Raw genomic sequence first — 27,662 nt, 5'->3', positions numbered from 1 at the left:
CCAATAATTTGTCCCATTTTTTCCCACACTTGAAGCATAAACCCTTGCTCTTCAAGTCATTGATACGATGTTCACCAAATACCTTGTTCTTGTTAACCTCCTTTGCATCAAATTTCTTCCCACCCATCAACATTGGAAGACTTAGGAAAAGAGGTACCAAATCTGAAATTTTCTCTACCACCTTTTTCATAAACGGTTGGGAATATTGGAGGAGCGAAATAAGAGACAAATACACACACACACACATAACTATATTTAGGTTGAAGGTAAATTTGAACAGAGGCCCTAACTATACACACACAAACCCACACACACACACACACACACACAAGTATATCTAGGTTGAAGGTAAATTCTGGAATGGTGGCAATGCTTGGATAACCCTTTTATTTTTTACTTTACTATGCTTGGATAACCCTTTTATTTTTCACTTTACTAAAGCGACTGGATTTATTTATTATAAAAATTACCTTCTCTATGGCCATAATAACTAAGTGTGGGATTGTCTTTTCGGGCTTCATGATGTAAGTTATTTCCTCTCACCACAGCCAACTCATCGACCAACTAATTATCTCTCTAGGCACGTGCACTATGTTACAAATAACTATATGTATATCACATGCTAAATGGCCATGGCTTATGTAGTGCTCCACCTTATCTCCTTCTACACACATAGCTGCAACAAATACTCTCTCTCTCTCTCTCTCTCTCTCTCTCTCTCTCTCTCTCTCTCTCTCTCTCTCTCTCTCTCTCTTCAAACCCCTTCTTGCTCACACATTACATAGTAATCAAGGGAGTGTATAATCAAAGAAAGACATGACCACTCCCTCGAAGATGTTGTCCCACTACAAATATGTCTAAATGAAGAAGAAGTGCCACTTGAGAGCCACTTGGAGACTAAAGGCTCAAAGATGGGCCAGCCTACACAAACAAAAAAATAAAAAAATGAGAACGAGAGAGAGAGAGAGAGAGAGAGAGAGAGAGAGAGAGAGAGAGAGAGAGAGAGAGGGGATAATACTTGGAGAAGTACTTAGGGGCACTAGAGCTTAGGATTGCCTACACAAACAACAATAAAAAGGAATTGCAATAGCACAATTCTCAAATAGCTTGTAGAACGCGATCGATAATATAAGAATGGCATGTAAAAGATAGATAGATAGAGAGAGAGAGAGAGAGAGAGAGAGAGAGAGAGAGAGAGAGAGAGAGAGAGAGAGAAAATGAAATGATATATTAATGTATTCAAAAGGCCAAAATGACCTATGAGACCAAAAAGGTTACAACAATTGGTGGATCTGATACAATGTCTGTGTAAGGAAAGCTAAAAACAACTAAACAACTAACTGAAACTGAAACAACTATGAGGAAAAGTACGGTACCAGGAGCTCCTAATGGATAACATGTGGGAGGAAAACTCTAGCAACAAAGGTAAGCATCATACACATCACTATCCAAAGATGTCTCTCATCGGTCGATGGCGGATATCCTCAATGTCCTCCATGGTGAGTACTCTGACTGGACGTCTCCCATGCTGTGCTAGTATGGTTCTGATCCTCTGTTGTAGTCTCCGCCGGTGTCGAGATGGGCCTCTCATCTTGGGGTGCCTGGATCGCCCCAGCTCTATAGCCCGATCAATCAGTGTACCTCTGGTGTGCGGCTGTACTCTGGGGCTAGTTGCAATGCCTGCTAACCTGACTGCTCAATCTCTGGTCGAAAGAAGTCTGTAATCTGCCTCTGTAGGTGTCTCTCCCTCTCTGATCCCCCTCCCTCTCAGGAGACCCTCTCTATGTCTACGCAGCTCCAGCAAGTACAATCCGAGGCATCTCTGATCCTGGTATCTCATGACTCTAGAAAGTGGTCCAAAGCCCTCTCTGAACAGGCAGTGAAAACGGCCTCATATCTCATAATATACTGGACAGTGACATATGTAATGTAACTCTGTCTCTGGCTCCATCTGGCACAGCTGACAAATCCTGGCCTCAGCTGGTACTCCTCTGAATCTGCCAGTCTCAATCTCTAGCTGGTGTGAGGATGTGCGCATCTGACCAATAGCACACCGTACCCCATGAGAAAGATGAGTATCCATGTAGCTGGGTCTAATCACAAACCCATCCTCACCCACAGGCAGTAGCCGCAGACACAATCAGTAGCCAAGATGAAAACCAAAAGCGAGGAGGACATGTGAAGAAGGAGATTTTTGAATTTGGATTCACGTTTGAGGATTGGCAGCATCGACAGCTCTGCAAATTGGGAAGGGTGACTCTGCAAATCTGCATGTTTGGAGTGCATGCAAAGGGCGGTGATGGCTCTACATATATAGGTATAAAGGGTGCGTTGAAGATGAGGGCCCAAGGGAACCAAAAGAAGTGGCATATATGGCATTGTAGGTGAGGGCCCAAGTGAGGCAAAAGAAATAGACACGTGCCATGAACGACAACGTTCTCCTTTTATATATAGAAACTATTAAACATGTTGAGCGTAGAAAAAGAGAGAGCAAGAGAATATAGATATAAAGAGAGATATAAAGACAATGAGAAAATAGAGAATTCATAAATATCACCACGAAGAAGCCAAAGCTAGAAAGTTGTTATAAGATTTTCCCCTTGAACAAATACATCAATTTTAAAGCTACTAAATAACAAAACGTCATTACTCTCATGAAATCTTTAGGCAACTACCTTGATTTCAAAAATATGGCTCATCTTTTTCATAATAACATTGAGTCAATTAACATATATCTTTAGACTCAATACCTCCAAGCTTAGAGTAAGTACTTGCTCTTTTAAAGAATTGATTTGTTATTTACATTCCCTAATACTTCCGCCTAGACGTTCCCCAATTTCAACATGCAAATTTTCCATTATGAAATCATGTCTAGTTGGTTGGCCTCCATGCGACCACTACTATCACGAACACAATGAAGATGATGTGTCAACTCATCTCTTAGCATATCTCCTCTTTGGGTGCCACTCTTCCACGGATCACATCCCAAGGGCATTTAAGTACTCCTTGTTGCAAGCAACCCGATTTTTCTCAGTGTGCTCGTATATGTCTGTAATAGTATGTAGACATTTAGAGTTTGGCTGTCCTGATGGAGACCTTGATGGAGCAAGGTGTTTCACAACTCGAACATTGATCATCTTAGGCGGGGTAGATAAAGCTAAATTAGAATTGGAAGGTCCATATGTAGACACTATGGTAATTGAGCCATTGTTATCATTCTAGATCTCCATTGGCTGAAATCCAAAATGCACATCTTAAGTCTCTCCAAAAATCTCTTTAAACCTTAGTCAACATATAACATAATCCTAATAACCCAACTATATACGACCACTATATACATGAAGATACCTCGTAGTTGCAAAGAGGAAACAATATGTACTCTTAGCATGCTATATAATCATCTCTCTAAAAGTCTAGTATTATAACAACCATAAAGAAAGTTTCTTAATTTTTAAAGCACATTTTTCTATTGTTTTAAGGCTAATATAGTCTAAGTAAAAGTACTTAAATAATTTAACGCATGTATATTCTCTTAAGCCCATGATATTCTCTCTCTAGAACTCTCTCTACAATCAAACACAATGAGCTAATAAATGAAAAGTTTCTTGCTTAGCCAACCTTGCACATCACTCTAATAAACTCTATTTATATGCACACAGTAAAGTATTAAATACACAAAAATTATTATTACATTCAGATTTGTCCTACCAATCCAGCCTTGCACATCACTATAATAAACTCTATTTATATGCACACCCTAAAGTATTAAACACACAAAAATCAATTATTACATTCACATTTGCCATACTAATTATCAATTATAAAACAAACAATGAGAGATATAACGTATTTTTATGTGCGTTCTCTCTCTCTCTCTCTCTCTCTCTCTCTCTCTCTCTCTCTCTCTCTCTCTCTCTCTCTCTCTCTCTCTCTCTCTCCAAACATATCGCCATAAATAAATCCCTTTATCTAGGCACACACAAAATATAATTGATTTGTGTGAAAAAAGACAGGAGAATGTGTGAGATGGCTCTATTCTCTCACTAACTTTGTCTTTGTCTCTGTTGTCTCTGTCTATGTCTCTATCTCTCTCTCTCTCTCTCTCTCTTTCTCTCTCATATATGTCTTACAAAAATAAAATCTTTGACATTAGCATCACATATTAACTGTAAACACACAAATAGATAGAGAGAGAAAGGGCTATAATAAAACTAACCTCAAGTTGTAAGAGAGAATGATATTCCAAACCACCAACTTGTTGGCTATCAACCTTGTGTCTTGCCTCTATACAATCACACACACAAACCAAAACAATAAAAAACTTATGGTCTCTCTCTTTCTATCCCTCTCTCTTTTTCTCTCTCTCACACTGTCCCTGCTACGTTTCACACAAAAGGTAAGAGGAACTATTTGTGTGTTACATGTGTGTGTGTGTGTGTGTGAGAGAGAGAGAGAGAGAGAGAGAGAGAGAGAGAGAGAGAGAGAGAAAGATAATGAGAATAATAAAGGTGCTCATTGAAATTTGCATAGTGCATTGGATAAGTGACAAACAGTTACAAAGAGAGAGAGAGAGAGAGAGAGAGAGAGATCCATAAATAATCTCAAAGATTAATAAATCATTATCTTTATGAGTTTTGTGAGATCCCTGTCCCCACCGCGCAATGGATTCAGGGTACTAGCAGCGGAAGTAGCACTTCTTGCGTGGGGCAGGGTCCCACACTCGGGGCCTCGCCCACGGATATCCGGACAAGAGACTAATCCGTCGGTTTTTCCAAAACCAAACCCTGGAAAAACTTCCCTTAAAAGCACGGGCGATTCCACCAGGATAACTTTTTACTCTAACGTAGTCAAGACCATTACTGATCAAGCTGATCTGACCGCAATTATAAAGATACTTGGTCAGATCAAGGAAGAAACTTGCACTTGGATCATTGGGATCAACGCTTTTTTCCCCATCAAGAGGCACAGCCGTTGATTCGTATCCATAGAACAATTACTATCCGGGATTTACTTTATCTATCGTAATAACAGAAATTGAATCTCGATTTATGGATCCATCAGTCCAGCCTAACCCCATCCAGTCCCAAGGGTTAACCAACCGCCCAACCACTATAGTGATGGGATCCAATTAAAAATTTGGTTAGGTTTTGTCTCGGGTACCAAGGAAAAGAGTTCCAAGGCCCCCTAGCCGGAAGTTCATGCAAACATAAAACTAGTCACACCACTTACACACCCAATATGAAATTGCCTTTTTCTTAGCATCAGCTAACTTTAAAACAATCCTTTAATGAAACCATTATGTCACTGATGACAATCCTCATAGTCTCTGGTTGAATCCTTATTTCCAGTCATTCATTCATCGGTATACTTATGGCATCATTGGCAACCAGAACGCTCACCACCTGTTCACTCAGGGGCCTTTTCCATAGTTCATAGCTCATAGTAACCGGCAATATATTCATATAACATAATGGAATCTCCGTGGAAGATCAGCAAGATCAACCCACAGATCCATATAAAAGAGCCATGGACTCATCCGTTGAGGACCAGCAAGGTCAATCAACCAGATCCATACCCGATTTCAGAAAACAACTCTTATTCCTTGTTCCAATATCTTCCACGACGCACGTGTGGGTATCATCGGCGACCCAGAGCCCGAGCACCGTATGGTCAGCACCCTCTAGGATCCTTCGCAGGTGACCTAGCGCTTCACTCATAGGCCGCTTCCTTGGTCCCTTATCCACCATACCGGAAGCTCACCATTTAAATCGAACCAAGGCTGGTCAAGACCTCGATCGACCTTGCTACGCGAGATATCCTCATTTGACTCTCCGTCAGTAGTTGCAACTTTATCAGTTCGGTCTTCATGACCTTAATCCTCAAGATGGTCAAAATGCTTCCCCAGCATTCTTGACATAAAACAGTCATTTACAAACAGTCACAAAATACAATTTCTATAACGAACTCTTGTCTTTCCACATTATCCACTCTCGGACCACATTACTTATTCCACATTCCATTCAATGTTGTGTACTCATTCTCATCCATTCACTCATATAGACTACACATTATTTCACATACACATTCACATTCATTATTCTACATACATATCCATGTTCATACGTCCACATCATACATCCGATTTCACATTCATACATACGCATCTACATGCATACATCCACATCCACATTCATACATCCATACTTCCATTTCCACATCCACACATCCAGATTTACATTCATACATCCACATTCACATGCATACATCCATTTTCACATCCACATTCACATACATACATCCACATCTGTATCTACATCCATACATCCACATCCACATCTTCATTCATATTCATACATACACATCTACATGCATACATCCACATCCACATTCATACATCCACACTTCCATTTCCACATCATTCACATTCATACATCCATTTCCACATTCATACATACGCATCTACATGCATACATCCACATCTACATTCATACATCCATACTTCCACTTCCACATCCACACATCCACATTCACATTCATACATCCACATCCACATCCACACATCCATACATACACATCCACATTCACATTCGCATCCATATCTATATTCATACATCCATATTACATCCATTCTCGCCTTAACACATCCCATATACATCTTATCACATCTCATACACCTCTTATCACATCCTATCACTTCCCATACGCATCTTATCACATCTTATCACATCTCATACACCTCTTATCACATCCTATCACTTCCCATACGTATCTTATCACATATTATCACATCTCATACACCTCTTATCACATTTCATATCTTTTTATAGAATACAAGAGAATTCTTATATCTAATATAAGATTTCTCTACACATTTATTTATGCATAAATTCCATTTAAGGAGACTAACACTTTCGAATTAAAAATTAATCTTTTATGCATCTTCCTATGCATAAATTCATTTTAAATGAAAATGACACTTTTGAATTAAAATTCAATCTTTTATGCAACTTCCTATGCATAAACTCAATTTAGATGAGAATTGACACTTTTGAATTAAAAATCCATCTTTTATGCATCTTCCTATGCATAAATTCAATTTGGATGAGAATAACACTTTTGAATTGAAATTCTATTCTTTTATGCATCTTCCTATGCATAAATTCAATTTAGATGAGAATGACACTTTGAATTAAAAATCAAATTTTTATGCATCTTCTTATGCATAAATTCAATTTGGTAGGAATTACACTTTTTAGATAAAAGAATTTCTCTTATGTATCTAAGTTATGCATAAAATCCATTTATGATGAAAAATCACACTTTTAGTATATATATAAAAAGAATATCTTTTATGCATACCTCTATGCATGAAATCCAATATGATAAAAGTAACACTTTTAAAATAAAATAATCAACTTTTATGAATACCTCTATGCATGAAATTCAAATATGATAAAAGTCACACTTTTATAATAAAATAATCAACTTTTATGCATACCTCTATGCATGAAATTCAATTATGATAAAAGTCACACTTTTATAATAAAATAATCAACTTTTATGCATACCTCTATGCATGAAATTCAATTATGATAAAAGTCACACTTTTATAATAAAATAATCAACTTTTATGCATACCTCTATGCATGAAATTCAAATATGATAAAAGTCACACTTTTATATTAAAATAATCAACTTTTATGCATACCTCTATGCATGAAATTCAATTATGATAAAAGTCACACTTTTATAATAAAATAATCAACTTTTATGCATACCTCTATGCATGAAATTCAAATATGATAAAAGTAACACTTTTATGATAAAATAATCAACTTTTATGCATACCTCTATGCATGAAATCCAATTATGATAAAAGAAACACTTTTATATTAAAATAATAATCTTTTATGCATACCTCTATGCATGAAATCTAAATATGATAAAAGAACACTTTTATATTAAAATAATAATCTTTTATGCATACCTCTATGCATGAAATCCAAATATGATAAAAGAAACATTTTTATACTAAAATAATAATCTTTTATGCATACCTCTATGCATGAAATCCAAATATGATAAAAGTAACACTTTTATAATAAAATAATCATCAATTATGCATAACATAAAAATCAATTTCTCCATGATTACAATAAAATTCTTTCAAATAATCTAGATGATAATTCCTAGAATATAGTAGGAAGTGCTTTGAATGAAATTATTTTATGTGTAATTTTTATAAAAATTTTACCATAGCTCCGCTACTATGACTGATAAATCTCAATTTATTTTGAAGGATAAAGCTCATTAAGAGAATGATTAGAATGATCCCTAATTGGATCATTAACCCAATAATGGATTGAATCATCAATATTCATGAAATACATAAACTAAAAGCATAGAAAAAAGCATTAATTTAGCCTCAAGCATAGATCAATCTTGGATTAAGAAAAAGCTTTATGAAAAGCTTCATTTGGATTGAGAATGGGTCATGAGTATGACCATTTCTTGAGTGAGAGAGAGAAATTACATAAAAACCATTAGAATTAAGCATAAATGAAAATTTATGTAATTCTTTACTATCATTAATCAATTAACTTCAATAGCATTCATCAAATTATGTAACTCTTCACTACCATTCATCAATTAACTTCAATAGCATTCAAAGACCATTCCAATTAAGCTTCTCAAGCTTGAGAGGGGTTGAGAAGAGAGAAGCATTGAGAAATTATAGAAAAGATCAAAATTCACCATTTACCTTATAAATTGCTTGATTCTTTGTTCACGGTAGAGGCCCCCAACCAATCAATTGGTTAAGTATGTTGATGGAGCCACCAATGGGGATTGAAGAAAGAGGGAAGCTCCAATTTCTTCAATTTGGAGAGAATTTTAGAGAATAGTAGAAATTAGCATTATTTCAGCATAACTCTAGTATAGTAAAATTCTTCTATTTTTTTCAAAGGACTCATGTTCTATTTATAGGAGAGGGAAGCTCTAACCAAAGCTAACTGAATTCTAGAATTTTCCAAATTCAGTTTGGTTGAATTTGGACTAGATTTGAACCTAGTTTGGTTACTTTTTGATTCGGTTTGGTTACTTTTTGATTCGGTTTGGTTCCATTTTGATTTGGTTTGGTTCAAGAGAGAGGAGAGATAAAAATATCACATTATTTTTGAGTTTAAAACTCATTCAAGCATGTGAATTAGACGCCTCATTGAAGGCCCTCCTTTTCCTTACAGATGTGTCAAAAATGGAATCATTATACCCAAAATATCTCATATTTTGATATTACTCATAGTTTCTTACTAATAAACCTTGTACATTTTCAACTCTTCATCTTATGTGAGCATTGAAGGGAATCCCTTCCTTACATAGGTGTCAAAATGGAATCCTTATACCCAAAATATCTCATATTTTTAATATTGCTCATAGTTTCTTACTAATAAACCTTCTACATAGTCAACTCTTCATCTTATGTGAGCATTTACTCATTTTTGGGTATCTTCTTTTACAAAATTGGATTTATCTCCCCCCCACACATGGATTGATCTTATTGGCCCAAAGGAACCTTAATTGGACCATAATCTAAAAATTTCTGAAAATCTAGACCCTTAGGCTAAGGTCCTTTATACCCATTTCCATTTAATTCCAATTGCACATTGGAAGTTCTTTTTTGAATTTCTGTTTCAGGGGAACTTCTTTTAATAAGATGAGATAATTTTCTATCCAAAAATATTAAAAATCTGAATATTCTCTCTCTAGAATATTTTCTCTCTCTAGGTTAAAACAGTTAGAAATAAGATCTTTTATATTTCTGAAGAGGGGATTGATTACAGGGGAAGATGCTGGACATTTTGAGAGGCTGGGGAGGAATCTTACAAGTTTCCTTGCCAGAATGTACTTCAATATTTTCCTAAAAAATGTAATGCTTTTCCGTAGAGGTCCTACATATACTACCCACAATATAAAACCCATCTAGTAATCCTAATGCCTCTTTGATGAAGAGGAGCTTAAGATTGTCATCTAGCCTATAGGGGTCTAGCATTATATAAACATACCATGGATTAGCATCATACAATCCATGAACTTCCCATTTCGGGCTGGGTTGTTATACATGGTATTTAGGATCACCGAATTGTGGAACCTCGTCAAAAAATAACGTATCTAACAATTTATTATTTTCATAGATCACCTTTAAAATATCTAATGATGGATCTATGCATAAAACGTAAACAAAACTTTATATTAAATAACAATCATGATTTTTTTTAAGTGGGTGAGAGAGAGAGAGTAGAAAGGAAAGGAGTGAGAGAGATAGAGGCAGTATATATAAAAAAACATTAAAATTACAAACAATTCAAATACATTAAAAAACCTTCTAGCACCAATGGTCACAATCACAAATGAAAGACACACCCTAACAAAAGGATAAAAACCTTATATCAACTTAGCTATACTATTCATCATGAAAATAAGCATCACATGTATGATCATGAAAATAAAACCCATATTTAATTTTTAATGAGTTTATGCTTCGGGATACATTTAATTACTTTGTCAAATACCCGTCTTACTTGATCTTGGTTTCTATAAACCTTATAATCTATTTCATAAAAATCTATTAAACCTAGATTTTATTTAATGTACATAAGGTCTATATTTTCATCTAATTTTTTTAAAGCCCTAGATGTATAATACTTATGGGATATCTATCATCCCATCCAATAGCTTCGACACTCCATGATGGCATAACCCATCCCTATAAAAGAAATGGTGCTCGAATGCTTTAGCCAATTTCACCCTTTCCTCATAGGAAAGAGTGCTCCGTATGTGCTCAAAATATATGCAAGTCACCTCTTCCATCTATGTCATACAAACATACATACATATACAATAAGATGTACGACATATGTATGTAGATGTGATATGTGTATGTATGCAACAACATATATATAAACACATGCGATTTCAAAAAAGAAACATAAAAATTAAAAAGTAATGTATATGTTAAAAAACATAATACTCTCTCTCACTCATATGCTCTCAAAGAATTTTATAAAATGAAAAAAAAACTATACTAAAAAACATTTCTCTCTCTCTCTCTCTCTCTCTCTCTCTCTCTCTCTCTCTCGTGCGTTTAGATACTCTAGAGTGCAAGAAACTTTGAGATTAGGAATCAATGATGATGGGTGGATTGTTTAGGTCAGAATTAGTAATCGTGTATTTATATTTAAAAAGACACACACATGTGTATAAGTACATAGAATAATCTCTCTCTCTCTCTCTCTCTCTCTCACACACACACACATTATGTATGAGTGTTTATATATGTATATATGTATGTGATGTATGCATACACTACTTGTATATGATTCCCACATAAACACGCACATACACTACTCTTTCTTTCTCACTTTCTTTCTCACACACACATGGTATTAATAATTGTGTATTCATATAAATAGTGAATGGATGTAGGTTTATATAATTTATAAATAAATACACACACACACACACACACACACACACACACACACACACACATATCTATATCTAGGTTGAAGGTAAATTTTGAACAAGGGGCCCTAGCTATACACACACACATATAACTATATCTAGGTTGAAGGCAAATTTTGGACTAGTGGCCCTAGCTACACACACACACACACACACACACACACACATGTGGATGCACATATACACACACATATATAAATGCACATACACACACACACACACACATTCCAGATAGCTTTGGTTTTAAACCAACATTTTTGTTTATGATAATCAATGCCTAAAGACTTGAATTTTTAGAATTTTACTTATGAATATACTGATAAATTTATTAGATCTCAAGGCCTTGTAATGGGGTGCTATGGTTGGTCTAAATCAAATCAATTTTGGCATGGGATTAATTTAATGCACTGCATGCTAGAGCACGTTTACACACACAATGACACACTTTTCTTGCATGAATAATTTGTGGAGGTAAAATGCCCTATTAGTAGCTGCTTGGCAATTTCTATTTATGGGTGGGCTATGCAACTCTATGGATTGCTTGGCGGGACCTGGCGATGGAGCTTTGCGAAATATATGGTGATGGATTCTCATTAATAACCTGTGCCATCGGTTCATGGTGGAGAGTATAAAATGGCCACCACTGTTTGTGTGAGTTTACAATACTCACTTAGCCTTTGTGGGTTTTAAGGGTTCTTTTACCATGGCACTGGTTTTGGTTTCTACTGTCGGATCTTCTTCCTCTCAGGTATTTTTGCTTGGGGCATGATGCTGGCTTTGCCTTATGGTCTTGGATAGTTTATGAATCCTATCAAGTTTTTACGCTTGTGAATCCCATTTAATATTTATGGTTATGAAATATACACACTGTAGGTATTGCTCCATCTTAGCCATTGAGACATGGGATTTTTTATAAACTATAAAACCTACATGCATAATGCTTTTAATTAGGATTTGGGCATAACATGGCTGCACATGCATGATGTTGAAGGTGATATTCACAAATAGTGTGAATAGTGATAAACATATTGTATTTTTTATATGTTAGGCTTTTATAATAAATTTATTGTGGAATCGTTTAATTCTTAATTCTATAAGTAATTCTGGATTACATTAGTAATATGGGTTATAACCTGAAGTAACCTTTTAGAGTTTTTTCTAGCTATTAGAAATGGATTGAAATTGTCTGTACGGTCCGAATCATTAACCAAGCTTTATTAACCAAGCTGTTTGTTTGGGAAGATTAGGCTAAACTTCTTTGTGCAAATGTTCTAACTGTGGTGGGTTCATGGATTAGATTTTTGCTAATTTTTGAAGATTTTACTGTTTGTATATGCTCTGAATATTAGATAACATATTATTATGTAACTGCCCATGGGATTTGCTTAGTTGGTTACTGAGACCAGACAGTTTGGTGTATCCTTTGGAGTTGTGTTTTGAATCTCATCAAGCATACGATTAGTGACGGTTTGTAGGATCTACTATTTGGTATATATAGATTTGCTCCTATTACATGACAGCAAGTGAATTAATAGCATATGGATTTGGGCCCCAAACTTGTTTGGGTCTTCGGACATTTTGTATTTCTTGCCAGCTATGGTTATTTGCTTCAGTGGCCTTTGCTAATTGGCTCGATAATATGTATGTTGATTGACGAACTAGAGTACTAATGGCTTGCATGGGCATGGGCATGGAGATGAGGGCACATGTGTCTATCCACTCTATGGTTTGCTATTCATTTCTTATGGAAGATTACATTATAGCTTTACGGGTGATTTATCCGAATTATGGACTTGTGACTGGATTATTTGGGGACTAATTGACCCAACTCTAGCTTAAACTTTGGGATACTTGAGTGATATCTATAACATGTGGTAGGGCCTAAAACACTGTAAAACACACATAGGCAAACGATTTATTTTTCTGTGTTGGATGGATGCAAGTAACAGGTTCTACCCTCTCAAATATCTTGCAGTCTAAGCTTTTTGAAACATGGTGTACTAATGGAGATACTGTCTCTCTCAATACTAATAACATGATTATTGTAGCTATACTTTTGGTTTTTTAATCATGTTAAACTTTTCAGTTATCAAGACTGGTGTGGTTCCTAAATACTTTGGGTTTGGCTATGGATATGTTATTTGTATTTAAAAAAAAAACACCCACACACACACACTCCTCCTTATGCCTTTACACAAATGTTTTGTATAAAGGTTTGCTTACGACTTTATACAAATGTTTCGTATAGAGGTTTGTTGCTAGGATAGAATTCCTAGAAATTGCATTCTTTTGTTATTTTTAGTACAGCTAGATATGATGTTTTCCTAAGTATCTCTTGAAGAAATGCTTGGATAACCCTTTTATTTTTTGACTTTTACCAAAGCAAACAACTAGCTTTATTTATTATACAAATTGCTTTATCTATTGATGACCACACTAACTAAGTGTGGGATTCTCTTTTTGACTTCATATAGGTTATTTCCTCACCGGCCAATTCATTAACCAACTAATTAGCTCTCTGTTGCACAACATAATTATTCATGGTAATGTCTATGGATCATGTGGGAAACTAAATATACGCTCTCCTTGCATGGTTTATGAGAGTTGCAAACATCGTTATCCTCGAAAGTTTTCTCACGCTACTATCGCTCATTGATGACAATGGATATCCAACTTACATGCGGCGAGACGATGGTATTTTCATATAAGTAAAGGATCATAGGGTGGATAGTTGATGGATTGTTCCATATAATCCTTTTCTCTCTATGAGATACAAAGCCCATATTAACATAGAAGTATGCTCTACCATTATTACTATTGTGAAATATTTGTATAACTATATATACAAAGGATATGATAGAGCTATTATATAGTTGCAAGATGCATATGGGGTTATTGATGAGGTTAGTCAATATTTGGATGCACAGTATGTGTCTGTGTTAGTCAATATTTGGATGCACAGTATGTGTCTGTGTTAGAGGAAAGTTGGTGCTTATACCAATATAATTTGTTACTTGTATGATGAAAAACCAGATATACAAAGGTTGCATGTTCATCTTCCGATGAAAAATCATGTTATATTCAATGTCGATGATGATTTGCGTGATGTAAACCAAAGAACTACTCACTGAATGGTTCAAAGGTAATCAATTGCATGCAGATGCAAATAGCTTACTATATGTTGATTTTCCTTGTAAGTGGGTGTGGAATACAGATTCTCGATCATGGACTAAAAGAAAAAGGAAAAATATTATTAGACGTATGTATTATGTTAGTCCAAGTGCAACTTATGTATGTTACTCATAGTGTGTAAAGGTTGCAACTATTTTGAGGATGTATGAACAGTGAATGGACATTTGTATCCTTGTTTCAAGGCTGCATGTGTGAAGCCAGAGGAGCGCTAGAGAGTGATGAGGAGTGGTATATGTGTCTTCAAAAAGTTACATTTCAGAAAACAGAATTCTAACTGCGTTAACTTTTTATCATTATTGTGGTATTTTGTGAGCCTATATCTCCCGGACAACTTTGGAATAAATTCTCCACCAAACCTTCAGATGACTTTTTTCTTGGCTTGTAGAGAAGATGTGCTGACGTTGGTTTTTATCATTCTATAGCGAAGAATTAAGCTCTCTTACACATGCAAGACCTCTTAAAATAATATGAAAAATGTCTACATGATTTTGGGTCTTCCTGATAGATCAAGTGTTGCTACAGTCAACAATGGTTTGTTGATGGAAGAGATGATATTTGATTTTGTTCAACAAGCTGATTTGGCTCTTTCACTAGAAAGGAGTCTTAATAATTGTCAATCAAGAGCATTTGATACCATCGTTGAGGCCATTTATTTGAACAATGGTGGTGTTTTTTTCCTTGATGAATCAGGTGGATCAGGCAAAACATATCTTTATCATGCCTTGCTATCCTAATTACATGGAGAGAATCAAGTTCCTTTGACATGTGTGCCTTCTAAAATAGATGCATTGTTACTTTCAAATGGACGTGCTGCACACTCCGTTATTGGTTCTTAATGCTTCTAGCACGTGTAGTATTAAAGTTGCTGTGTTGAGTAGATTGCCCCCGCCTCTGATCTGATGATGTTGGCACTCGCTTCTTATTATGATTTCCCTTGCTATAAATTACATATACACACGTACATGCATACATACATACAAACACAACATACATATGTGTATTCTTACAAACATCTATACATGTACTTAGATACATATATATATTTATGTGTGTATACACAAATATACATACATACGTATATACATACTGAGATGCATAATCACCTACATAGGTATTTATATGCATGCACACATGCATATTTGCATGTATACATGTACTCATATTTTTACACACACACATACATCTACATACTTATATAGGTATATACACATACATACATACATACATACTACATATATAGGTATATACACACATACATACTACATATATAGGTATACATACATACATACATACAACTTGACTAGTAAACGGCACTGAACAAGGGAGTAGGAAGACAAAGAAGACATAAGTAGCTTCCAACTGACCTTGCAGCCAGCTTCCATGAAGTTTTTCGACAGTAAATTCACGGAACTTTACCAATAAGCTATCAATGAAGGAGGATGTGTGCAAAGATACATATATATGTATATACACATATACTTATATACATGCATGCATGCATACATACATAAATACACATACATACATATTGATCATAACCTAGACTCTGTTCTTGTAATGACAGTGTAATTGTAGCATTGTCACACGCTAACTTACACCGATCATGGGTTCTACTATCAAATCTCGGCTTGCAACTATACACAATCATCTCACTTCCTCTTCAACTCCACTTGTTGTAAGTGTTGCTTTTTTGCTTGGCCATTTTTTCAAAACCAGTGTTAAGTTTCAAAATGACAAGTATTTGAGGAATCTTGTTTTTGCAGAAAAGCATGGACCTTGTAAAGGTAGCAGATAAGCTGGGATTCAAGATCGAGCCAAGCGTGCGCCACGCCCTTGATGGATTATCTCCTGTGGTTGCCCTTGAATCAACAATCATCACACATGGTAGGCAAAAAAAAGTAATAAATTCTTTATTTCTCTTGACTTAACAGGCATCTTAGCTGATCCTTAGAATACCAGCAGCGCTTTCTTCAAAGAAATAATTTCAAAAAAGCTATGTCTTTTACTTCTAGGAATGCCATACCCACAAAATCTCCAAACTGCCAAGGAAGTTGAGAATATCATCAGAGGAAATGGGGCAGTTCCTGCAACTATTGCCATAATTAGAGGTGTGCCATGCATAGGTAAGCACAGATTCTCTAAATTAGAGGCCTGTTTTTTGGCTCTTGTGGATGCATCATGGTATGCATGTGCATGATTGAACTCTTTTTATTTTGCTATCTAGCTAGGTTTATCTGCCAGGGAGTTAGAAGAGCTGGCTCAGAATGGGTCAAGCTTCACAAAGACAGCTCAAAGAGACATCTCTTATGTGGTATGTTGCTCATAAGTTTTCAGTGTCATTTTCCACGGTTGTGTATGTAGCAATCACAACGATACTTTACTGGGTCCATTCCTTGCTGGTCAGCCACCTTCAAGCCTGGCAGGGTTCAATAAATGCTTCAGAAATGTTGGTGAATTTGTGGTTTAGAAACTTCAAGGAAGCTGGCTGTAGGTCAGTGCTGACATCTAGTGAAATGAGTAGGATGGATTAAATGGTTGTTAATTTAGGCTCTAGAGAGATAGAGGTTGATATAGAGATTAAACATGCGGGAAGGTTTTATATACAGTAAGGTATTACTAGCTTTATTGAATTAATTATAGGAAAATACAGCTTGGTTTGGCTTTCAAAAAGCACATGGGTTGGTGTGTCGGAGGAGACTTCAACATGCTTGAGGACCCGGCTGATAGGGTGGGAGGCAGTCATGTTACAGTGCACGGCACGGAGCTTGCAGCTTGGGAGCGATTTTGCATGACACTGCGGATCACTGATGCATGGCAGCATGAGGCTTTCTCTCGCTCTCAGGACGGTCTTAGTTTTTCTCGGTCGGATCGCAGGCAGGGAGGGACTAATCTATCAACGGATTGATCGCTTCTATGTGGGCGACAGGTTCGGGGAGCATGGGGGCTCCGTTGGCATTCTCGCTGGCACCTCTTTTTCAGGCCATGCGCCAGTTATTTTGACACTTGAGGAGAGGACACGGGAGACCAGCTTGCAGTTGAGGATCCCAGAGAGGATACTTATAGATCCCAGTCTTTTTGAGGACATTGAGAGGATATGGCATGATAGCTAGAGCTCTGACCTGGATGCAGCAGGCCAGTGTGCCCAGGGACTCATCGAGCTAAACTCTTTTTTGCACGCTGTAGCCTTGACACGGCTAGGAGAGACACGACAGCGGGAGCGTCGCTTGAGACGTAGCCTTGCTTCGCTCCAGCGCCTTCAGGAGCAGCAGCCTACATGTGAGTGGGTGGCGTCCCAGCTGAGCCAGGCACGCCAGGAGGTTAGAGAGGTAGAGGAGTAGAGACATGAGTTCTACTATCATTGCCAGGCCTCCCAGTGGACGCAGCTTGGTGATAGAGTGACTGGGGAGTTCTTTGAGATTACCGGACCCACTCCATGCTCGAGCAGGTGTATGCCAGCTCAGGAGACAGGACGGATCGTTAGCCACTGAGCCCGGGGAGATTAGAGCCATTGCCACTGAGTTCTATAGAGACCTGCTCTCAGGGGAGCCAGCCACGGAGGCACGTGATGCTTGCAGACAGACTGTGTGGGCCCATGTGCAGAGGAGGGTCACAGATCGTATGCGCACAGTTTTGGGTGAGCCTCTTTCAGAGGATAAGCTTGTTGTGGCTTTGAGGGTCCTTCCGTGCCATAGTTGCCCTGGGGAGGATGGATTGACGCCTGCCTTTTTTATGCGCTATTGGGACCTTTTGGGGCCAAGCCTCCGCAGGGGCTTTCAGTATGTTTTGGACACTGGGGTGATGCCACAGAGCTTTTCAGAGGGCTTGTTCTTTCTTATCCCCAAGGAGGAGGGAGTGTCTGATGATATTCGGCATTGGAGACCTATTACGATCCTCAATACTGTCTACAAGGTCCTGGCAAAGGCCTTGAGTTTGAGGATCCAGCCCTTCCTTGGGGAGCTGATTCATGCTACCCAGACAGGATTCTTCAAGGAGCGCAGTATCCTTGACAACATTTTCACATTCTGGGAGGCGACGGCCCGAGAGCTAGATTTCTCGGTGAGGACCTGGTCGTGATGCTTCTCGATTTTGAGAAGGCATACGATAGAGTCGATCGGGGTTTCCTAGAGGGCACTATGCTTCGCCTGGGTTTTGAGCCAGTCTGGATTCGAGGAGTGGCGGTTGTATATTCCACAGCTCGTAGCCAGGTGTTGATGGCAGGAGGACGGGAGCCGAGTTTTGAGTTGATGAGATCAGTCCGTCAGGGGTGCCCTCTTGCCCCGTTTCTTTTTCTCTCCTTTGCTAAGGCTATGAGCATGTATCTGACAGCAGAGGAGGTTGGTTTGAGAGAACTCCAGCTCCTAGTCCGGGGTGAGGACCTGTTCGATTATGAGTTTGCTGATGACACGGGATTGTTTTTGCATGGCCAGGAGGCCAATCTTCAGAGGGCAGAGCAGTCGCTACAGGTTTTTGGTGCAGCTTCGGGAGCATTGATCAATTGACGCAAGACAGTGGCCTTTTGGATCAGTAGCGCTCCCGCTCCAGCATGGAGCCCAGACCCGGGTTTTAGATGGATTCCTCCTGGCACAGCAGTGCGGTATTTGGGATGCCAGATTAGACTTGATTTGTCACCTGAGCAGCAGATCCCTCCGCTTCTTCTGAGCATTCTGGAGTACAGCTCGGCTATCCTTGGCTGGGAGGGTGGTGGTGACAAATCAGGTGCTTTTAGCGACCATGTGGTACATCACGTCTTGCTGGATCTTCTCGAGCTCTAGCATCAGCCAGGTACAGACGCTGATCAGGAACTTTCTTTGGTCTGGGCGGGATGGTCAGCCAGCCTGGGCTAAGGTTGCTTGGGCAGTTATTACTCTTCCGCAGGCCCAAGGGGGCTTGGGCATTATAGATCCAGTTGATTAGAGTAGAGCCCTATTGGGGAAGCTTATTGTTCGGGGGCTGCTTCTAAGCGCTGAGCCTTGGAAGGAGCTTCTTTTTCAGCGCGACTGCAGGCTAGGGCTCCCCCAGTAGGGGGCACTTGGGCACCAGAGATACGATGGATCTTCATAGAGATGAGGAGGACAGGCCTCAGTAGAGGATGGGAGGACAGATTTGCCTTGAGTATCCTATGAGCTTGGGAGCTGCTGAGACCGGGGCTTTCTCAGAGACCTCCTACTTGTGATGAGGAGTGGGCCAGACAGCCGCTCATCTGGACCCCCGCGGTACACATTGAGCAGGGTCATATGCTGGGTTCTCGGCCGCGTCTAGCCTGGGACCATTGGCGGCAGGCCCAGCACGCAGTTTTGGAGACTGGCAGGCCTTCTGCAGTCTCCTAGAGGAGGTCCAGGTGGAAAGGCTGAGTCACTTCAGAGGGGGGCTGAATATGAGGGATGACATTCAGGAGGAATTCACTGAGGAGTGGTTCACGCCTTTCGAGCCAACGGCCCCACGGTGGATGGGAGCCTTTACACAGTTGGAGATCCTGATTGCTGTCAGAGCTTGCACTGAGGATGGTAGATGCCTCTACTATGAGATCCAGGATGAGGGTAGACTTCAGAGAGTGGAGGCGGAGTCGCCTTTGGTTGTAGAGTGCATCTTTCAGAGGATACGGGTAGTGGCCGCCGCTTTCCGGAAGTGGCATATTGATCCAGACCCTGCAGATGTGGACTCTGATTGGCGCATATGGGCATATACTGCGCGCCGCTTGGCCCGGCTCCAGTGGGACCCTGGCGAGTACGAGTGGCATGATCCTTATGCGTCCCCCGAGGCCACAGAGATCACCTTTTTCCAGTATACTGTTCGGTTGGGGAGGCATATTTTGACTGCGAGGAGGATGGTCTCTCCAGCTGCATCGGAGCATTGGCGGCTACAGGGACTCTCACAGGAGTTCCTGGAGGATTTTTGGACTAGGCTCTAGGCTAGTCGACAGGCACGCAGGATCTCGACTTTCCAGTGGTTGGTTGCCCACAGGGGCTTTGGCACCTGGTTTGTCTACGGTGGTCTTCCGGCGGCCTGCGTCCGATGCGGCCATCCATTGGAGACACAGAGACACTGCCTATGATGGGACTGTCCACAGGCGTAGCAGATTTGGCTGAGGATGCTGCGCATTTTGGCCCCCCTCTCTCCAGAGGGCATGTATACGTGGGGTGCCGCTGCTTGGTCGACTTCGTCAGGGCCTGCTCTGGGATACGAGATGGAGCAGGACAGCCAGGCCATCAGATTCATTAGGGGCCAGCCTCGCCTTGTTCCTTCACCGGATTTCTCGTCCGCCGGCTGGACACAGGAGAGGGATCTACGGTGGGAGCTCCTCCGCAGCCTCACCATCTGGTTCACCTGGACAGCCCGGTGTTTCAGGGCCTTTGAGGGGAGACTGGAGCCACCAGCAGAGACTATTCGGGGGATTTGGCAGGAGTTGATCCACACCCTGCGAGGACAGTATGACCGCATCCGGGGCGACTCGGATGCGGCGATCTTGCGGCGCCAGGCCTTTAACACCACTTGGCGCAGCGGCCCCTTCTATGCACTACACGCGGGTACCCCCCGCTGGCATTACAGGCCACTTGTTTGGCTTTTCCCCCCTCCTATTGTATGATATAGCCCCCAGTTATTTGTACTGATATTTGTACCTTTTTGCACCTAGGGAGAGTCTCCCTAGCTGCCTTGATTGGATCTCTGCTCTGCCTTCTTATGAGCAGGAGAGTTTTTTGTAGCCCAGCGGGCGTTTTTTATAACTAATGAAAGGATCTTTTCTCCGGGAAAAAAAAGAAAAAAAAGCATGTGGCTGTTTGTAGTCTACCTGACCTGACTTCTGCATGGCACTACTGCCTATTTAAGGAGTTTGTCCAAGATATGCATCCATGAGGATGGCCAAGTGAGGCGAGTATTTATGCAATTGTTTAGAGTAGTTTTCTGGTTACTTTACGAGGAGAGTAATAAAAAAGAAGGCACAATTTTTTATATATGCTCTTATATCTAGCTATACAACATTGAAATTTTAACTCAAAACTTGTGTGATGCATCATGCAGGTTGCAAGGAGAGGGAATGGGGCTACCACTGTTTCAGCCACCATGTTTTTTGCCGCTAAGGTTATTTCCACATAGGCTCTTCTATTTGTAAATATAATGCTATAGACATGCAATGTGTATGTGTGCATAAGTTTCTTCAGAATTGTCATATATTTGAAGCCTTGACTCAATTGGATTGCATTTAGGTTGGCATTCATGTTTTTGTTACTGGAGGTATCGGAGGAGTGCATCGAGGAGGTGAAAGTAGTAAGTATCACACGTTTCTTCCTCCTGTTTTGTATGATTAGATAATCTCTTTTTAAGAGTCAATATGCTTGTCCAATGGCCTTCCTCGATAGGCATGTATTCAAACAAGGTTGGAGAAGTACTGAATTGCAGATCATTCAGAAGCTGCCTTGTGTGTGTGTGGGTGTGTGTGTTCTAGCCTACTCAGGGACCACCACTCAATCTAGTGGATAATCAGACAGTCCCCTCTCATACAAATATTCAAAGCAAACAGTCAAGTATTTTACTTGAGTAAACCCTGCTAAGTACTCATTATTGAAGAACTAAAACATCATTATTGTAAAATTTACAACATCAAAATTCGAAACATAAAAACCAGACAACTCCCAAAGGTAAGATCTGGTACCTGCCATCCACTAAACAGCATAATGTTAGTGTGCATGTGTTATGGGACTGCAGGTGTCAGAGATCCTACCTACTTGTTTTCGGTGTCCCCAGGAGTTCAATCTCGGGACAATCAAGGTGGCTAGTAGTACTCATCAATGAGTTAGGTTTTGACACATGGAAGGGGTATTGGTCCCATGCAATATTAGACTTGTCCCTAGCTTTTTGTATATTAGTTACACCTTTAATAGGGTATCTGCAGATACCACAGCATATAACAATTTAAAAGAAATGTGCGCCCTTGCATGTGGGATACTTGTATTCCTTATGAATGTTCAAGCCATGGTTTTGGCAAGACACTTGTTAGGCATATAATATTCAGGAATTGATTTTTAGTTTGACACAACAATGTTACATGCATTAGTCCGGACTCCCCAGATGCATTTGTCAAGACATATGTATCAGTGGCTGCAGCTCCTCTCTAAACAATACTGCAACTCCTACTGAGCCCCGTCCTCTATGCTCTGAACGAGTCTCCTGTCTACAAGCTGTCTCCCATCGGTATCCACCATGGACTGTCCAGGAGCCTGATGCTTCTCACAGTAGAAGATGATGTCCCTCCCAGTGAAACTATTCTCAAAAGCCCCTACATCAAGGCGTAGAGATCCATTACAATTCCAAGTAGCAACTTTGAGTGTAGTCCCATAGGTCTCGCGCCGTCATGAAGACCGCCTCTCCATAATCACCACTCTACCATCTCTATAGAAGGCCACTTTCCCTTTCTCTCGGGTTGCCCTTATCTCGGGCATAACTTCTTTCATGTGGGCAAGTTGCGAGAGTGTGAGGTCATCTCCAAGAAATATTCCCGTCTTCTTGAGTGTAGGACGTCTCTTCAAGAAGTCCTTCGCTTCCATGGAGGGGAAACGAATGATAAGTGCTCTCTCCTTAGAAGATTCGCCACTACCTTCTCTCTTCTTTCCCACTCTCCATGCCTTTGTGTGCGTGGCTTCAATGCCCATCATAGAGAAGAGCTCCTTGGTTTCCCCTTCCGCATCATCACGGTCTTTTAGACCGGACACTCGTACATGTAAGGCCCGGGTCTTCCTCCTTTGCTCCTCTTCAAGGGTCATGTTGATGATGGTGGGAGTGGGGATGGGTGGCGATTCTTTACCTTTCCCTTTCTTGGCGACCTCGATCCATTTCTCCGCCTCGTCCATCTTCTTTTGTGTCTTTGTGATCACCTCCACCCATGAAGATGTCTTCTCTTTATGTTGCTCCTCCTCGTCTCGAATGATCCTCATTTGTTCCTTGATGGTATTCAGCTCTTCAATAAAGGAGGGCTGAAATTTTCCATCTTCAAGCTTGCCTTTTGAAATGGCTTCCAACTCCTTTTTGAGGGCTGAGATTTCAGCCGCTTGACTTTTAGCATGCAATTTGGCCTCCACTAGTTCCTCCTTTAAGGCTGAAATTTCAGCCTCTTGTTTGGATGTCTCTTCGAGCTCTTGGATTTTGTCAAATCCCTTCTCGAGTTTGGAGAGGTGGTTTATGATTGTTGTAACGGAAGAGTCGACCATCTTCTTGTTTTCTTTGATAATTGTGCTGAGCTTGTCCTCCACCTTCAGGAGCTCCTCTTTAACTCCGGTCTCGGCCATGACTTTTTGCAGAACTTCCCATAGCCAATGGATTGGAAATTAATGCATGACACCAGCGCGAAACAGCAGTAGCAGGGAGGGGGGGTTCAAGCCATGTAGGGGAAAGAGAAAGAGAGAAGAGATTCAGCAGAGAGAGAGTTATGTTGCTGCCTTGGGGGCCTGAGGAAGGGTGGGCGAACAGCGGAGCTCCTCTTTAACTCCGGTCTCGGCCATGACTTTTTGCAGAACTTCCCATAGCCAATGGATTGGAAATTAATGCATGACACCAGCGCGAAACAACAGTAGCAGGGAGGGGGGGGGTTCAAGCCATGTAGGGGAAAGAGAAAGAGAGAAGAGATTCAGCAGAGAGAGAGTTATGTTGCTGCCTTGGGGGCCTGAGGAAGGGTGGGCGAACAGCGAAGAGAGAGAAAGATGAAAGGGGCATAGAGATGGAAGTAGCGAAGAGAGAGAAAGATGCAGGCGAAGAGAGAGATTCAGGCAGCAAAGAGAGAGAAAGATGAAAGGGGCGCAGAGATGGAAGCAACGAAGAGAGAAAGATGCAGGGGCGAAGAGGGAGGCGGGCGAACAGCGAAGAGAGAGAAAGATGAAAGGGGCGCAGAGATGGAAGTAGCGAAGAGAGAGAAAGATGCAGGGGGCGCAGAGATGCAGGCAGCGGAGAGAGAGAGAGAGAGAGAGAGAGAGAGAGAGAGAGAGAGAGAGAGAGAGAGAGAGAAAGATATATTAACGTCTACGAGAGGCCAAAGTCGGCCTATGAGACAAAAAATAATACAACCATGTTCTTCTGGTCATCCGAAGAAAAGGAAAAGAAAGAAAAGAAAAAGTGTGCATGTGTCTGGATACAACTGTGAATCATCATGGATCGGTGGAGCCCATATGCAAACAATATAAAGGGGGGTGCGGCGAAAGTGAAGAGAGAGAGAGAGAGAGCGTCAGCAACAAGCAGGGCAGTAGGCGGGAGAGGGAGGCGACACAGGTTCGAAGAGAGAGAGGGCAGCAGGCAAGGCGGGCGAACAACGAAGAGAGAGAGAGAGAGAGGGGGCGGCGGAAGCAAACAGAGGGAGAGAAAGAAAGAAAGAAAGAAAGAAAGATTTTATTAACGTCTTCCAAAAGACCGAACTCGGCCTATGAGACAAATCGGAGTACCGGTATGGGGTATCCTCTGTCATCCCAACAAAATGAAAAAGTACTGAACAAAAAAGTTGAATCTGGGTGTGCAGGGGATGGAGCTCTACTACTAGGAGAATGCAAAGCTATATGCATGGAGTATACAATCATGATATGCAACCTAGCTAGCTCCATCCTGTACCATACTGGGGATATAAAATGGTATACATCAGTGAAGGGGGTGTCCACAGCTCCCTGAAGAACATGCCTGGGTGTGCTCTGAAGCGAGCCAGTCGCTCCGCACCCTCTCTGTGAAACTGAGCTCTGATCTCTGTCATCTCTCTCTGGTATAGGCGTGGTGTCCGAAAGCCAGGTGTCCTCTGTCTCGTGCGGGCTCTAAGTGTCTCTGCTCTCTGGAGAGTAATTCCCTGCCGTGTAGGGATTGGGAGGGGGATGGATCTCTGAAAAAATGTAGTAATCTGTGTCTGTCGCCCCCCCTCTGGAGCTGTATGAGCCTGTAATAATGTCTCTCTGTGGCGCTGTATGTCTAGAATGAATCTCCCCAGTATGTGCTGGTCTGCTGCCTCAAAGATCTGGCATAGGGAATGTGGCTCTCTGAATAAAATGGGATATCTCTCTGTGATGGCTGTATATGCTCTGCATCTGCATACATAATGCTCCTCACTCTCCACCTCCTCTCTGCACAATCTGCATACCCTCTCCTCTCGGGGATCCGTGCTGCTCTGCCAGTCTCAATCTCCTATCGGTGTGATGGAACTCTGAGTTGACCAATAGCCACTCGGGAGCCGTGTGGTAAAAAGCCCTCCATGTATCTAGGCCTCTCTATAAATCCATCATCAGTGATACTCATGAAGTGATCTCTGTAGTATAGCATCTTCGGTGGAAGAGGCTGTGTAGGCGATATCCATGTCTCTCGTGTATAGAGCTGCCATAGATCTTGTCTCAATACTCTGTTCCTCTCACTATGAGAGAGATGGATATGTGGTGCATCCCTGTCATACTGGAATGGTGGTAGATGATCCATGTCTAGGCCATGCTGTGAGAACCAATGTGTGACCTGTGCATACCATGATCCTCTGTCTCCTGCCTCAGCCAGCTGTCTAGATGCCTCAAAAGCTCTGTATGACAATCTGTCCTGTGGCATCTCTTTGAATCTGTCTAGCAGGCATATAGTCTGAAATATGGCCTCTACCATCATAGGAGGCGTAGCAAACTCTGCTCGAATAATGTCATGAGGTACTGACGGTTTGCTGCGTATCATGCGTGCCATCATGAGGGCCTGTGGTCTCTCTATCTGTGTCCACCAATGGGTAGCAAGGCCTGGCGCCCATACCGCTGCTCCATACATCAATGCCGGTGTGACTAATGTGTCAAATAGCCACCCCTTCGTCCGGGGCTCCTGAAAATGCGCCTGGTGGCACTGTCTCTCTAGCATAGCCAATGCTGCATATCCCCGTGTCAATCTAGCTTGGGCTGCTGAACCCATGGTGAAGCGTGTGGCTGTTGCAGAGAAGGTAACCCCTAGGTACACGTATGATGTCACCACCTCCACCTGGCATCCTACGAGAGTGAATGTCAGCTGACTCCTGCCCTGTCTCGATGTATGAATCTTGGTTTTCCCAAGGTTCACAGTAAGACCCCTCTGTGTGCAGAAATCATGGAGTGCATGTAGATGTTGTTGTAGACCACCTGGAGACTCAGACACTAATACAATATCATCAGCATAGAGCATAATATGTACTGAGGTACCTGCTAAATCAACTCCATCTCCGCCTCCCCGTGTAATGAAGTCAGCCACCTCATCAATGTATAACCCAAATAGCGTGGGGGAAAGTGGGCATCCTTGCTTCACACCAATGGTGCTAGCAATAGTCTCGGACATACCTCTTGGACATCTGACTCGCCCAAAAACTTGCTCATATAATGCATAGATGCCCCATGTCATATCTGCTGGTATGCCAAGAGACTGCAGGCGCTGAAAGAGCCTCTCTCGTGGTACTATGTCAAATGCCTTGCGGAAGTCCACAAAGCAACAATAGAGCTTTCTCTTCCTCACTCTGGCCTGATCAATCATACATCTCAAAGTGAATACATGGTCAGTGGTAGAGAAAGCTCTCCTGAAGCCTGCCTGCCCTGATGAGCGTAAACCTGCTCGCTCAGCATATAAGCTAAGCTCTTGCTCCAGCACTACACCATAGAGTTTGGCCAGCACGTGGCCAACCATAACCGTCCTGTAGTTGCTCGGATTGAGCATATCCCCTGTTTTGTGAATCGGCACAATGGTGTGCATCGTCCACTCCGCAGGCAAACCCTCTGCTAGTGCCCTATTAAACAGGTGTGCAAGAAAAGGAGCTAAAGAATCTACTGCATATATGAGATGCTCACCCTGCAAGCCCATATGGTCCGCGGCCCGTCCATTCGGTAGGCGGCAGATAGCTTCCTGTACCATCGAGTGGGTAAAGAAGCTAGCTGTGGTAGGTCGAGGCTCCTGTGGCTGAGGTATAGGTGGCTGCTGTGGGGCATGGTATAGGCCCTCTGCATATGTGT

General features: G+C 41.1%; 1 protein-coding gene across 3 annotated transcripts; it reads left to right on the top strand.

Moving 5' to 3' along the window:
• The first annotated feature begins 11,894 nt into the window (after nt 1–11,894).
• On the top strand, nt 11,895–22,047 carry LOC147623536 (pseudouridine-5'-phosphate glycosidase-like). Of its 3 annotated transcripts, none has more exons than XM_086821893.1 (7): nt 11,895–12,171; nt 16,277–16,387; nt 16,476–16,596; nt 16,725–16,835; nt 16,941–17,023; nt 21,730–21,789; nt 21,915–22,047. In XM_086821893.1, exons 2-7 carry the CDS (start codon nt 16,316–16,318, stop codon nt 22,014–22,016), a joined length of 549 nt encoding a protein of 182 aa, XP_086678019.1. In that variant the 5' UTR covers nt 11,895–12,171; nt 16,277–16,315; the 3' UTR covers nt 22,017–22,047. The 3 variants fall into 3 exon arrangements, with proteins under 3 accessions (XP_086678019.1, XP_086678020.1, XP_086678018.1); XM_086821894.1 differs by having other exon boundaries at nt 11,895–12,268; nt 16,937–17,023; nt 21,915–22,001; XM_086821892.1 differs by having other exon boundaries at nt 11,896–12,268; nt 21,915–22,041.
• The last annotated feature ends 5,615 nt before the right edge of the window (nt 22,048–27,662 follow it).

This window comes from Cibotium barometz, chromosome 27 (assembly GCF_041138505.1).
Source record: "Cibotium barometz isolate CiBa-2024 chromosome 27, ASM4113850v1, whole genome shotgun sequence".
Classification (NCBI taxonomy): domain Eukaryota; kingdom Viridiplantae; phylum Streptophyta; class Polypodiopsida; order Cyatheales; family Cibotiaceae; genus Cibotium; species Cibotium barometz.
Note: the sequence above shows the minus strand (reverse complement) of the source record. Positions and strands in the feature narration are given on the sequence as shown.

Excerpts from the sequence above, each read along its gene's own strand:
- LOC147623536 (XM_086821893.1), top strand. The coding sequence starts at position 16,316 with ATGGGTTCTACTATCAAATCTCGGCTTGCAACTATACACAATCATCTC. Across the intron at positions 17,024-21,729 it reads AAAGAGACATCTCTTATGTG|GTTGCAAGGAGAGGGAATGG; the intron begins GTATGTTGCTCA and ends TGCATCATGCAG. Across the intron at positions 21,790-21,914 it reads CCATGTTTTTTGCCGCTAAG|GTTGGCATTCATGTTTTTGT; the intron begins GTTATTTCCACA and ends GATTGCATTTAG.